Here is a 13,087-nt window from a genome sequence, read left to right on the forward strand (position 1 = left end):
GGCTTGGCGCTGTGGGACCGGCTTGGGGCTTGCTCAGGGCTCCTGGAGCAGAGCAGGGACCTTCCCTGAAGCTGTGTACGAAGCAGGGAGCTGCCTCCTGCCCATCAGCAGGGCTGGGTCCTGCTGCTGTCCCCATGGCCGGGCTCTGCTCCTCGTGGTGCTGCTCCTCTCCGTCCCGGCACGGGGCGAGCCGAGGCTCCGCGCCTCCCAGCCGGGCGTGCTAATAAAAGAGATCCGCGAGACTCCAAGGTCTGCTGCCTCAACAGAGCCTCGGCGGAGATATAAATAGCCCAGCCAAGCACCGTGCAGTGAACCTGAGCAGAGCCGCCTGCCCTCGCAGCCAGACGCCCCCGGGAGCCTTGCCGAGACGCGGCCCCGGAGCCTGCTGCGGCACGGGGGGACGTGGGGACATGGGGATTTGGGGACACCCGGCTCCCACCTCCTGCCCCTTCCTTCCAAGTGGCCCTGCTCCAGCAGGTGACCAGGCACTGCCTTTCCCCCCTCCTCAGCCCCCAAATCAGCGTGCTTCAGCCCCTATCCGGCCACATGGAGCCTCTGGAAGCATGGCCATAAAAGTATTTAATCCCGCTGCTGCTGAGAGGTGGAAGCTCTTGAAGGGTTGCAGCCACAGGATGCTCCCAAAATGGGAGCTCGGGGCGGACCCTCACTCCCTTCTGTTTTTTTTTAAATTATTATTTTTATTTTTTATTTTTTTATTTTATTTCTCCTGGGCTTTTCCTCAGGTGGTTTCCTGGCGCCTCTGCCCAAGTGAAATGGAGCAACCCAAATTGGAGCTGGCGGGCGGCCAGCCTGGCAGACGGGCGGCCCGGAGGGCAGCTGCACGCCCCGGGCGCGTTTAGCGAGGGCAGGAGCCCTGCGGGGGGAACCCAGGAGGCTGAGGAGCTGGTTTTGTGCAGAGCATCCCGGCCGGGTGCAGGATCAGCCCTTCGAGGGGCTGACAGCGCCATTTGGGATGTGCTGGGTCGCTCTCACCGGGTTTCACCCCGGCTTTCCTGCGGGGAAAGCAGCAGCACAGAGTGGGGCGTTGTGGTGCCAGACCTCGACCTGGGTTTCGGAGTGAACGGGGCTTTTGTTCTCCCCTTTTGTCCTCACCTTGGCTTTTGTGTGTACGTGAAACACAAGGAGAGCATGACGTGGCCCTCCTGGGCTTTGGTGCCTTTGTGTCCCGGTGCCTTTTCCGGGGACACGGAGCCAAAACACCTGAGGAGCCTCAGGCGAGCGGCTCTGCCAGGCCACCAGTGTTACCAAAGGGCTCTCCTGTCCCCTCCTGTCCCTGCCCTTTATCTCCCAAACACCACAGGGGACCGTGACGGCCACAGGTCACCCCAGGAGCTGGTGTGGGGACACTGTGTGGCCAGCTCAGCACTGGGGCTGGGGATTTATGGGCACGCGAAGGAGGGTTGGGGTTATATGGGCACTTGAAACGGGGCTGGAGCTGGCAGGGCTGGCTTGGAAACCCCATGGAAAGGCAGCGACCGCCATGGGGCGTGGCGCTGGTGGCCGTGATGGGTCCCTGAGCCTCGCTGCCGGTGTAAATTTGGGAAAAACCCCAAGAAATGAGCGGGGAGCGGAGGAACGAGCGTGGTGCTGCGGGGCCAGGAGCGAGGCTGAGCCCTGTGGGGCACCCTGGAGACGTGGGCAGCGGGGGCTGGGGGTGTTGGGGTGCTTGGGGACACGGCTGGGGGGGGGACACCCCGGGGGCTCCACAGCGGCCCCTCAGCACCCCCCGGGGCCGGGCTCAGCACCCCCCGGATCGGGCCCCCGAGGCCCCGCCCCCCCGCGCGGCAAAGCCCCGCCCCTCCCCGCCCCGCCCCTCGCCGGCCGCGCGGCATTGTGGGATGAAACAGGATGTAGGCAGAGCAGCGCGGGCGGACGGGCCGGGGCGGCGGGGCAGCGCGGCGGCGCAGCCAATCAGGGCGCGGCGTGCGGCGCGGCGCAGCCAATGGGAGCGCGGCGGGCCGCGCGCCGCAGCGGGCGGGGCGGTATTTGAGCGCGGCGCGGCGGCGCGGCGCAGAGCGCTCGGCGCGGCGCAGGGAGCGGAGCGGAGCGGGCAGAGCCGCGCGGGTCCGGGCCTCTCCCACCTCCTCCTCCTCGGCGCCGTGCCTTGCTGTGCTGTGCCGCGCTGCGCTCTCCCGGCTTGGCCCCGTCACTGTGAAGGTGAGCGGCGCCGGGGCTGCGGGGCTCCGTGTGCGGGGTCCGCCCGCGGGAGGGGAAGGAAGGGAAGGAGAGAAAGGGGGTGGCGGCGGCTCACGGCGAGGGGGTCCCGGTGAGGGGGTCCCGGTGCACGCCCCGCACGCCCGGTCCCGCAGCCGGCCTCGCTCCGGGCAAGGTCACCGCCGCCCCGGGGCTCCCCCCGGTGAAGGTCACGCAGCGCCCGGCCTGCGCTCGCCGCCGCCTCCCCGAGAGTCTCGGCAGGGGCCCGCCGGGGAAGGGCCGTGCCGGGCTGTGCTGAGCAGTGCTAGGCCGGGCCGGACCGCGCCCCCTTCCCCAGCCCCCTCCCGCTGCCGCGGAGCTGGGCCGGGGCCTCCTCCCGCAGCCCCCCTGCTCCGGAGGGGAGTTCTGGGCGCTGCCCGGGGCTCCATCCTGTCCTGCTGCGGGAGGGTGCTGGGCTGGAGCCCCATCCTGCTCCCAGCTGCTGGCGCTGGGCTGTTACTACTGCACCGGGGCTTTGTGTCTCCCCTCCTCCCGGTGCGGGTGGCAGAGCCCCGAAGGCTGGCAACGCTCCGTGGTGCAGGGACAGGGCGTGTGCGTGGGGCTGGCCTGGTGGGGACAGGGCCTGTGGACCTGTGGTGGGGGCAGGGCCCTGCAGTGGGGTGCTCAGGGGTGATGGGAGCTGGCCCTGCCTTGCACCAGGGGCCTGGCTGCCAGCCCCTGGAGGCTGCTGTGCCCTGGAGCAGTGGCGCTGGGAGGGCAGACAGGCAGGCACCTGCAGCCCCGCTGAAGGATAATGGCTTGTTCCTCTGCTGCTGCTGGCCCTTGGTGGCTTGCCTGAACAATGAGGAGGGAAGACGCTTTCTGCAGGTCACTCAGTGTCTGCTTATGTAATGGCAAATGCCCTCTGAACTGTGTGCGCTGGAGGCGTGGGAAGGCCTGGAATCCATGAGAACTTGTTGGCCTTCCTTCCCTGAAGAGGCTTTCTTAGAAAAATGACCCACAAGTGAATTTCTGCTATTTCCCTTTTCCTGTGATTTCCTGTGGGGTGGACCCCCTGAAGATCCTTTAAAGGACTTTCCAAGGCCCTGGATAGTGGAGCTAAACCTGTAGGCAGGCATTTTGGTTCTCCTGAGTGATGTCTTCACTGCCAGGGTTTCTCAGCCCCAGCCTGAAACCTGCTGGCTTAAACCACAGCAGAGAGGGGAACAAAGTGGCTGGAAGTGCCTTTTCCAGAGAAGGGGTAGAGGCGTGTGCTCTCTGCTGTGTGAGCTCAGTTCCTGCTATTCCTCCTGATGCTATTAGTGCATGTTAATAGCGGTGCTCTATTAAACACTGCATCTAAACAGTATAAATTAAGGTTGCAGTAGAAGTCCTCAAGTGCAGAGTAAAGAATTGAAGTATTGTAATTGTAGGGCTGCAATTATGTAACTGGATTCTCTTTCTCCCTGGCTAGCAGGCTCCTTTAATTGCTGTAACAAAGCTACTCCTTCAGTTTCCTGGGACTGTTCCAGGAAGCGATCATTGCAGCAGATTTTCTTCACTCCCTGGTAAAGCTAAGAATGTGTAGTTTCACCATTGCAAAACATTCTTGGTAGTAGTGCTCAGACTTGCAGTGCTGTAGAGGTATTAGTAAACCTAATGGTGCTCTGCAGGCTTAATTGGAGGCACTTGTTGCCACCAAAGGCTTAATTTCACCAAGTTTAAATGCTCTCTGGTAGGAGCTGCTGCCAAGGTGCCAGCACAGGCCTTCACTCAGACAGTCCTCAGACAAAGCGTGCATCCCGGTGGGCCTGGGATGGTGGTGTGGGACAGCTGACAGCAGGGCTGCCCAGAAGCCTTTCCTGGTGTGTAGGTCAGCCTCTGCTTGGGGAATTGCTGTAGGGCTGGGACTGCCAAATCCCTGCTTTCTAGGATGACATGAATTGCACACAGGACACTTCCCAGTGCTGAATGCTTCCCTAAAAGGGCTGTGGGAAGCCTATGTGTGAATGGTTTCACTGCCTGGTACAAAACACCTTAAGTGGGTGATAGCCAAGGGGTTAAATGCTCAGCTCAAGTTACCTCTCCCTGGTTTCCTAGAGATGAGGGCAGTACCAGCATGCTGGCCTCTGCCTCACAGGCTGGGGGAGGAAAATGGGAGGCTGTTTTCCCTTGCTGTGCTTCCCCACGTGTTCCAAGGCTGCAGTGTAGTGTTTCTATTTTGTCAGACCGGCTTTGTCCCGTGAGAACTGCTGAAGTCTGGGTTTCGGTGGCAAAGCAGTGGTGAGGTGAGGGAACGAGTGCTGTTCCCCATTCCGCCTGCCATTCCAGCAGCAGTAGCTCTGGTTGAGGGTGAGCTGAAAGCAGTGCTAGTGCTGACATGCTGGGCACAGGCTGCCTGAGGTCTGCTCGCGAGGCTCTGAGCTTAAGATGCCCAAACCACTGGTGCACCTGGAAGGCAAGCTTTGGCTGTAGCCTGTTGTCTAGGAGGGCTGTGTCTCCACACATCTCCTCCCACGCGGCTTTCCCTGCCTGTTCGATGCAGGTGCTGATGTTGGACTACCTGATCTAACCCCCAGGGCAGTGCCAGTGCTCCAGCTGGAAGGGAGATCTCGGCCTGGGGCTGCTGTGGGCTACCCTGATAAACTCCTGCTGGTTGTAGCAGGGGGAGTTGGAGTATCGGCTTGTGACGCAGCCTGCCACAGAGAGAAACCTCTGCACAGGCAGCTTCTCCTTTCTGGGGAAGGGATTAACAGAATCTTATGTTCTGCCTTAGGTTCACCATGTCTGACAGAAAGGCTGTCATCAAGAATGCAGACATGTCCGAGGACATGCAGCAGGATGCCGTTGACTGTGCCACGCAGGCAATGGAGAAGTACAACATAGAAAAGGACATTGCAGCGTATATAAAGAAGGTAACCGAGGGGCGAGGGGGCTGCTCTGCCTGAGACTCACGGCTGAAGCTCTTGTGTGTGTGTGTCGAGCCTGAGTGGTTTGAGACTTCATACTTCTTGGAAGGAGGAGATGCTTTTTCTGCTTCTTGCCACTATTCCCAAGAGAAAGGAGTGACTTCTCCAAGGTCAGAGGGAGGCTGTGGCAGAGCAGGGCCTGGTCTGCTGCTCTGGCAAGCTTTGAGCAAGCTGAGTGCGTGCTTGTGTGCTCTCCCGCTGGATCTCTCAGCTTAGAGCTGGCTGCAGCCTCTCCTCAGGACTTGCTCCGCAGCTGCTGCTGGACTGGCAGTGCTGGTGCAGGGTGGGATTACTCTGAAGTTTCCCTCAGAAGTGGGCAGCCCTGCATGAGCAGCTCTGTCTGCATGTTCTGGCTCTGAGGCAGCGGGTGTGGAGGAGGACGCAGCCTTGTGCTGCCTGCCAGGGATGTGGAGATGCTGTAAAAGCAGTGCAGGCAGTTCTGTGAAGAGGTGCCTCCCTGTTCCCAGGAACCTGTTAGCTTCAGGCTCATGCTTGTCAGCATCTGGGGAGCTGTTGGTTTCCTCCGTGGCCACTTCTCTGAATAGTCAGGCAAAGTGCTTTTCAAGGAGGAAGATGATTATGTAGGCAATGCAGCCCTAGCACCAGGATTAGCTCCTGGGCCTTGCTTGTAACCTAACCCTGAATGTAAAGGATTCAGAGGTGTCTCCTGACTTCTCAGATCACTTTGATCTGATGAGGCAAGACCTATCTGAAAGCACTTGGGGCAATGCAGTCTGTAAAAGGAGGGAATGCAGCAGAAGGAATCCAAACAGTTGCCCTTTATTTCCTAAGCGTTGGGAGGAGGGAAGTGATTTGATGCACCTTCAAGCCCTGGCAAGAAAGCTTTTCCTTACTTCAAAGGTTACCTGCAAAGAGCTGAAACTGTCTTGCTGCTGTCTGAGGACTGAGTCTTGCTTTAATCTTGAACATCAAGTCTGTTCTTCTGGCTTTGAGGGGGAGGGAAGGGTGTTCCTGGGAGTTGTGTAGTAGAGGGAGGAGAAAACTCTTCAACCCTCCCTTACCTGCTAAGTAGAAGACTAAGAATTCTTGAGGGTCCAGAGTTGACCTTGCTCACCTCTGACCTCAGGGTTTTATTTTGTGAATTTGCCTGCTTATTTTCACTGCACATTTTTCCCCCTCTGTGAAGTATCCCAAACAGCATAAGGCAGACTTCTCCTTCCTTTTTTTAGGTGACCTTTAAGCTCAAATGCCTTGCCAGAGCAGACATGCCAAAACCTTTTTTTATTTTTTTGTGAGTGGGTTTGGAATGGGAGAGGAGAAATATTCCCCCGAGCTAGCCTATACGTGGGGCTTGAATAGGTCTGTACCAGGGAGAGCACTTAGGTCTGCTTGCTCTGCCCAGGGCAGATGTGTGCTCCACATCTCGGGAGATAATTTGCTTGCGTTGGATCCTGCAGACCAGCCAGTGCAGAGGCCTAGCTCACGTCAGGCACTGCCTCACTCCACACAATGGTGTCTTGTGGCAGGGAATGTAAGGATGCTGCAGGTGGGAGGAGGGGCGTTAGTGTGCGAACAGAACCGGCAAAGAATTTGTGCTTAGAACTATTTTCATGTGGGCTTTCTTGGCCTTAACGCCTCTCTTCTGTTTCTTCAGGAATTTGACAAGAAATACAACCCAACTTGGCACTGCATTGTTGGCAGAAACTTTGGCAGCTATGTAACACACGAGACAAAGCACTTCATCTATTTTTACTTGGGTCAGGTTGCAATTCTTCTCTTCAAGTCTGGATAGGAAGTAGGAGCAAGTGAAATTCGGACTGTAATGCACTGATGGCTGAAGCCACGACTCCCTTTAACATGGCTATGCCGCTGCATGGACTGTATACTATATTTAATGTGTATATGTTGCAGTAAAATTCTACTTCTGTTTAGTTGCCTGGGAAGAAGGCGGCATTTTTTTGTTACTGCTTTTTTTGGTTGTATTGCACTAGGAAACCTGTAAATGCTTAAACAATGGCCTTTACGTGGGAAGAAATAAAACTATTCCACAACAGCTCCCTCAGTGGTAACTCCTTCTTTGAGGCTGGGAAAACTTTGGGCAGGCCAAAAAGCCCCTGACTTCCTTACTGAGTTTTACTAGACTGTTAATCTTGTCATGAGGAGCAAAGCCAGTGTGAGCCTCCGAACCCACCCTGCAGACTGTAGAGAGCTGGCTCTCCCAGTAACCTCAGTGCAGGTACCTAAACCACCTGGAAGCTGGTGGGGTGGCTCTTCTTTACGTGGCTTTCACACAAGTTGAACTCCACCTTGGACTGTGATAACCAGACGTGCAGCTGGCACCCTCAGTGTTCTTTCAGTACCCATCACTGTATTTTTGGCTCTGCTGAAGCGTTGACCTAGACTTGTAAGCACCTCGGCCTGGTCTAGAAGGCTTCAACAAGCACCCCTTGAGCTGCTGCTCGCTGCAGGAAGCAGCGTGCTGTGGCTGAAGTCTTTAGACCCTGGTGCTGAGATCTAAAGTTGGCCACACGGCCCACCCCTGAACGGAGTAGGATATCAAATTGGTGACTGCTGACAACAGCTATTTGGCATGTTCGTAGCCAGTTGTCTCAACACTGCCTTAACTTGATGCTCTCCTTTAAAACAAGCTAATCATGTGGAAGACTTGTAAGTGGCCACTGTCTCCTTTTTTTATTTCTGTAGCTGATAAGCTATTTCTGGAGGCCTGTCCTCCATGTTCTGATATCTGCTTTTGTTCTTAAAGCACAGTACCAAGAAGTTAAATTTACATGTGATGTTTGTGTGAAGGAAACTCATGTGACATCTGCTGCAATGGCAGAAAAACGTCTTGGTCTCCAATAGGTTCAGCAGTGATGTTGTCTTAGTACGTACTGACCCTCGGATTAAACTGCAGGAAGTGTTCTGGATCTGGGTGGGAGGAATCCTGAAGGACAAAGGCTGTGTGATGGCAAGTGGATACTTGGTGCTGTCACAGTCTGTCTGTTGGTTTAACTAATTCATAGACAAATCACTGGGCTTGGGAGCCTAACTCGTGTCTCCACGACAAATTTGGTGTTGGTAACAAGTCACTGCTGGGGTGGGGGAAGGCAGAGTGAAGGGAGCTCTTCATTGCGAAATGACTTTGGTGACCCAGGTTGACTACTTCCTGAAGTAAAAGTCCTTGTCTCTGTGCAAAATCCAAAGTATGCCTAATTTTGTAATATTGATAGAACAATGTTGTAACTAGAAAGAATGTAGCTGTCATTACTTCATGTTGATGGAAATGTCTGCACTGGGGTAACGTGCCTTGGGCTGTCTGGGGCACTCTTGTGGTCTTGTCTGTTCGGAACTCCACTTTGATCTGAAAGAAGAATGTTTTGGATTTGTTTTTTCCAAGCATGAGTCTAATGTGAACCTGTTCACGGTCTCTTGTGGAGCAAGATACGTTCCCTTCATAACTGCAATGGCTCAAATACCATTTATTTTTTTCAAACATTAAAGGTGAATTGACACATTTCAACAGCCTCTGGTGTCTTCATTGTCTACTGTCCGAAGCACAAACTGCTCTTGTCTGGAGAAGGTGAGCAGCCAGCTCTGTGCCCTGGAAGATGCTGGTGCCACAGAGGAGGTAGCTCTGCAGGAGGGGAGGAAGAAGCTCAGTTTGAGGAGCGTGTGGCCCATCTGTGTGGGCACTGCCCTCCAGCCTGGCTCCACCAGGGAGCCAGAAGGAGGGACTGAGGGGAGCACATCCTCCTGCAGCCCTGCTGGGTGCTGCTGTGCCAGGTAACCTGGATCTGGAGGCGTGAGGGGGGCAGCGGAGCAGCTGGGGTCCTGGCTTCTGTGAGCTGAGCCATAGATGAGCACGAGGCTCGCGTTGAGCAGCCACAAAAAGAGCTGAAAGCAGAGCTCCAAAATAAGCAGCAGTGTGTTTGCTACACACAGGCAGTCTGTCTAACCTGCACCTGACAGTGCTGAAAAGCAGAGGCGGTTCCTATGTTTGGGAGGAGCTGGGAGCGCTGCTGCTCCTCCCTCTGCTCCCAGGGAGCCTTTTAGCTGGCAGCGGGGCTGTGTGGGCTTAACCTAAACCGTGCTGGGGCTCTGTGCTCCCGGTGTGGCTGCGGGTCACTTGGTGCAGCTCCAAGAGAGCACCTGCAGCCTTGTAGGGCTGGGGGAGTCACCCCCTCTGGGGGGCTTCCCTTGTAAAAAGTGGCTCAGGAATGTCCAGAAGCTGCTCATCTGAATGTATGATGAAAAGCAGGATCGTGCTGGTGTGACTGAGCCCTGGTGGGACACCATGCCTTGAACTCACACACATGGAGAGAAAATGGGTTTGCTGCTTCCCTGAACACCTCTCTGCAGCAGGAGTCCTGCTCCAGGCTGAGGACCAGGAGCTCGCACCTTCAGCGTTAGGCTGGGTGGTGAAACCAAGCCCTGCTCACCTGCCCCTAACCCCTGCAGCAGATCCCAGCGCTGCACGTCCGCAGCTTTCCCTCTGAATGCTCCTTTGTGCAGCGCTGGGGCTCTGGAAGGCGCGAGCTGCCCGAAGTCGAGCAGCACTTCCCTCTGCACAGCTGAGGTTTTAACACAGAGCTTTGTGTCCCCGCTGCCTTCCCCCCGGGCTCCCCAGCAGCTGCCTGACGCAGCTTTTGGCTTTGACTTTTTCCATTGCCGGGCTCCGTGTTTTGTCTCCAGTTTCCACCACGTGCAGGTGTCCCGCATTATGCCTCGGAGCGTTAACCGTGGCTGTGCTGGGGAGCCTGGCAGCGTCCCCAGGGCGCCTGCTGCGTTTCAGCAAGAGCGTGGAGCTGCTTGGAAACATCTGGATCCGGGGCACCGAGTGGAAGGTATGTGTCTGCGGGGGAAACATCTGGAGAAATAAACTGCTTCCAGATGTTTGGGCAAACTGCTAGTTCAGTGTAAGCTCAGTGGATGTTACCACGCTGCCTTCCAGCCCTTCAGAAACGTCCGAGGGCAGCGGGCTGAGCTGCTGGCTGCTGCCTGTGGGCTCGGGACGGTGCCTGCAGACGTGTGCGTGCGCTCGCTGCGGGTTCATGGCTGGGGAGTGTCACGTTATTTCCTTACAGGCAGAGTTTTTCAATTCCTTATATTTCTTCTAGGTGTGGCCTTGCGAAAGCAGCAATTTGTGACGCTGAAGGGGCTCCTCTCTGGTAGCTGTGCTCCCAGAGGTCCTCCCAACCCTGGCAGCCCGAGCAGGGGCCGGGCTCTGCAGCCTGCTCCTGTGGGAGCAGCGGGGCCGCCTGTTCTCCTCTCTTCCTGCCCTGCAAAGTCACTCTGCAGCAGCAGCACCGCAGCCTTAATCCTCCCAGGCACGTGGAGGCAGAGCCTGTGCCGGTAAGCCTGGCACCCAAAGGACATGTTCCTCTTCTCAGCGTTTTTGTAGGAGATTTGTGCTGAAACATGGAAATCTCCTTTATCCCGCGCTCCTGGTAAACCCCGAGGAGACGGCTGGCGCTCGCTGAAGGAAGCGGGGCTGTGCCGTGCCTGCCCACCCAGGGGTTCCCGGCTTTGTTCTATTTATTGAGCAGTGACTCGGACACCCTCTGCCAGGCGGTGACTCACGGCAGCGATGTCTGGGCATGAGGCTTGCCTCTCACAGCCCCCTGTGGCTACGGAGCTGCAGGAGCCGGCCGTGTTTGTGTTTCCTCCCTCGAGGCAGCGGCTAGCTGAGGCTGAGCAGTGACTCAGTACCATTCAGACAAGTAACACCTCGTCCTGGTCAGCAGGTTTCCCCTACACAGCTCAATCCCCGTGCAGGGAGGGGAGCAGACGGCCGTAAAGCAGAACGCCCCATCCGGATCATCTCAAACACGTCAGGTCCACGTCGACCTGGGCAGCATCCAGATGTATTTTTTGGCTTTTGAGCCTCTGGCTTCCTTCTTTCCGGCCTCTCCTCCGAGGCCTGCTCCGTGTTTCAGGCACGGCCCCGCCGGGTCTGATCCCATCCTGTCCCTGTGCCTGCAGCCCGAGCAGGGGCAGCGCCGGGTTCTGCTCAGCAGGATTTGGCCCGGGGTTAAGCTTCGGTTTCATCTGGCCCTGCTGTGGCTCCTTGTCCCTTGCCCATGGAAGCGGGCTCAGGACCTCAGGGGAACAGCCTGGCCCTGCTGGGTGGGCAGGGGGGGTTATAGGAGAGGTGCAAGCGCCCCATGCAACACCCCCCTGCATCTCAACATGTGCACGGCCTTTCCTTTCGCTGCCTTCCAGCCCGGCTGTGAATGGAGTGCTTTCAGTGGGAGGAGATTGCTGGGAGCACTTCTCCCCCCCTTGCATTGGTTACAGCCCATAGAAACACGCAAGGAATTTGCCAGGGCAGTCCCTCGAGCTCCTTCAGAACCCGTGAAAGCAGCCTTTGTTCCCCCCCAAGCTCCTCGGGCACCTCCAACCCGCACGTCTGGGATGGGGCTGGGGGCTGCGGGGCTGCTCGGGTGCTGCTGTTGGGATGGAGGCAGCGAGCCAGGCCCTGGGCAATGCGTTCCCCGTTGTCCTAACTCAGCACCGAGCGCTGCCAGGACGCAGCAGAAGGACAGGCAGAGTTTAATGCCTCACAGCACGCCCCGCGCAAGCAGAGCTTTAGCCCTGTGCTGCTTAAGCTGAGTCAGAGGAACGGAAATCCCGTCTTACACGGGCGTTTTTCCATGAGCAGGAGGTTAAGTGCTCCGTTCCAGGCTTGGGGCTGGATCTCGTGCCCACCTTGCAGGGCTCCCAAGGGGCTGTGTCACCCTCCACAGCCTCCTAGGGGCCGGGCGCAGGTGGGATGTGCAGGAGGGGTGCAGGAGGGGTGCACAGGTGGGGTGCGTGGGCAGGATGCGCAGGTGGGACGTGCAGGTGGGGTGCGTGGGCAGGATGTGCCCCCGCCGCAGCCTGCACACAGTGGCTGGCACCCAGCCCAGAGCGCGGCTCTGGGGATAAATAAGTGCCTGTTTTGGTTTTGAGGAAAGCCCAAAACGCTTCGACGAGGACAAAACCTCTTCCTCGATGTGCTTTTAAAGGGCTTGTTTTCTCTAAGGGACCCAACTGACCGGACAGGGAGTGACTGAGCGGGTCCATCAGCCAGCTTGGAGGGGGCAAAGCTGGACCTGTGCTGCAGAGGCTTCCCCAAAAACAGCGGCTGGCTGGGCTGAGACCTGGCACCCACCCAGCCCCTGCCATCAGGTCCCTGGGTGCTGGTGACCCCGGTGACTTGCACGGCACAGAAGAGCCCGACGTGACTCAGCAGGCGCCGGGCGCCAGCCCAGGGCTTTGGCGCTGTGACCGTCCTCCAGCAACGCCGACACCTGCAATTCCGGCAGAGCCGGGGCTGGCTTAAGGCACCGTGTTACTTAAATATTTTATAGAAAATCATTAAGCAATTAAATCTGGCAGTTCTCGCATCCTATGGAAAGCAGCTCGTAGTCTGTGCAGTAAACAGGGCAACGCTTTCCGTTCTTTCTGGACGTCTTCTTGGAGTCTAACTCCAATCCTTGCTTCAGAATAACTATAATTATCTCTAATTGCCATTATTGTTTAACATTTTTAGCATTTGCAAGTGCAAACTGTTAGTTTTCCATGCAGATACAATCAGCAGCCAGGGTTCACAATGAAAGCAATTAAAATCCTGTGATTATTACAAGCCTGCTTGTCTATACAACAGCTTCAATCTGCATAACTTGCCAAGACGTAGGCTAGAAACTCAGACAAATCTAGCATTTATTTAGTAACCCAGCAAAGCTACTACCCCTTGCTGTCTCCAATGATTTGCATCTACGGCACTTTTTGGAAGGACAAGAGTGTCGAGGGGAGGGGAAAGAAAGCATTTTCTAGAATACATCCCTGGAGAATACACAGCGGAGATAAAATTATGCACATGAATTATGCATATGAATTATGATTTCACTCCTATTTTTGTTGGGATTAGCTCATGTTTGGTGTGCATCCCTGGCAGGCGGCTGAGGCCGGGCAGCCAGCAGAGCGCTCTCCAAGTCCCAGCAGGTCGCTGCGCTCTCGGC

The 13,087-nt window shown here is 56.8% G+C and overlaps 1 protein-coding gene across 2 annotated transcripts; it reads left to right on the plus strand.

The window, feature by feature from the left end:
• The first annotated feature begins 2,014 nt into the window (after positions 1–2,014).
• DYNLL2 (dynein light chain LC8-type 2) lies at positions 2,015–8,604 on the plus strand. 2 transcript variants are annotated; one of them, XM_027471983.3, is made up of 3 exons: positions 2,015–2,178; positions 4,931–5,069; positions 6,739–8,604. In XM_027471983.3, the coding sequence occupies exons 2-3, from the start codon at positions 4,938–4,940 to the stop codon at positions 6,874–6,876; spliced, it is 270 nt and encodes an 89-aa protein (XP_027327784.1). In that variant the 5' UTR covers positions 2,015–2,178; positions 4,931–4,937; the 3' UTR covers positions 6,877–8,604. The 2 variants fall into 2 exon arrangements, with proteins under 2 accessions (XP_027327784.1, XP_071882037.1); XM_072025936.1 differs by lacking the exon at positions 2,015–2,178 and having other exon boundaries at positions 4,911–5,069.
• The last annotated feature ends 4,483 nt before the right edge of the window (positions 8,605–13,087 follow it).

The sequence above is a fragment of the Anas platyrhynchos genome, chromosome 20, assembly GCF_047663525.1.
Source record: "Anas platyrhynchos isolate ZD024472 breed Pekin duck chromosome 20, IASCAAS_PekinDuck_T2T, whole genome shotgun sequence".
Taxonomy (NCBI): Eukaryota; Metazoa; Chordata; class Aves; order Anseriformes; family Anatidae; genus Anas; species Anas platyrhynchos.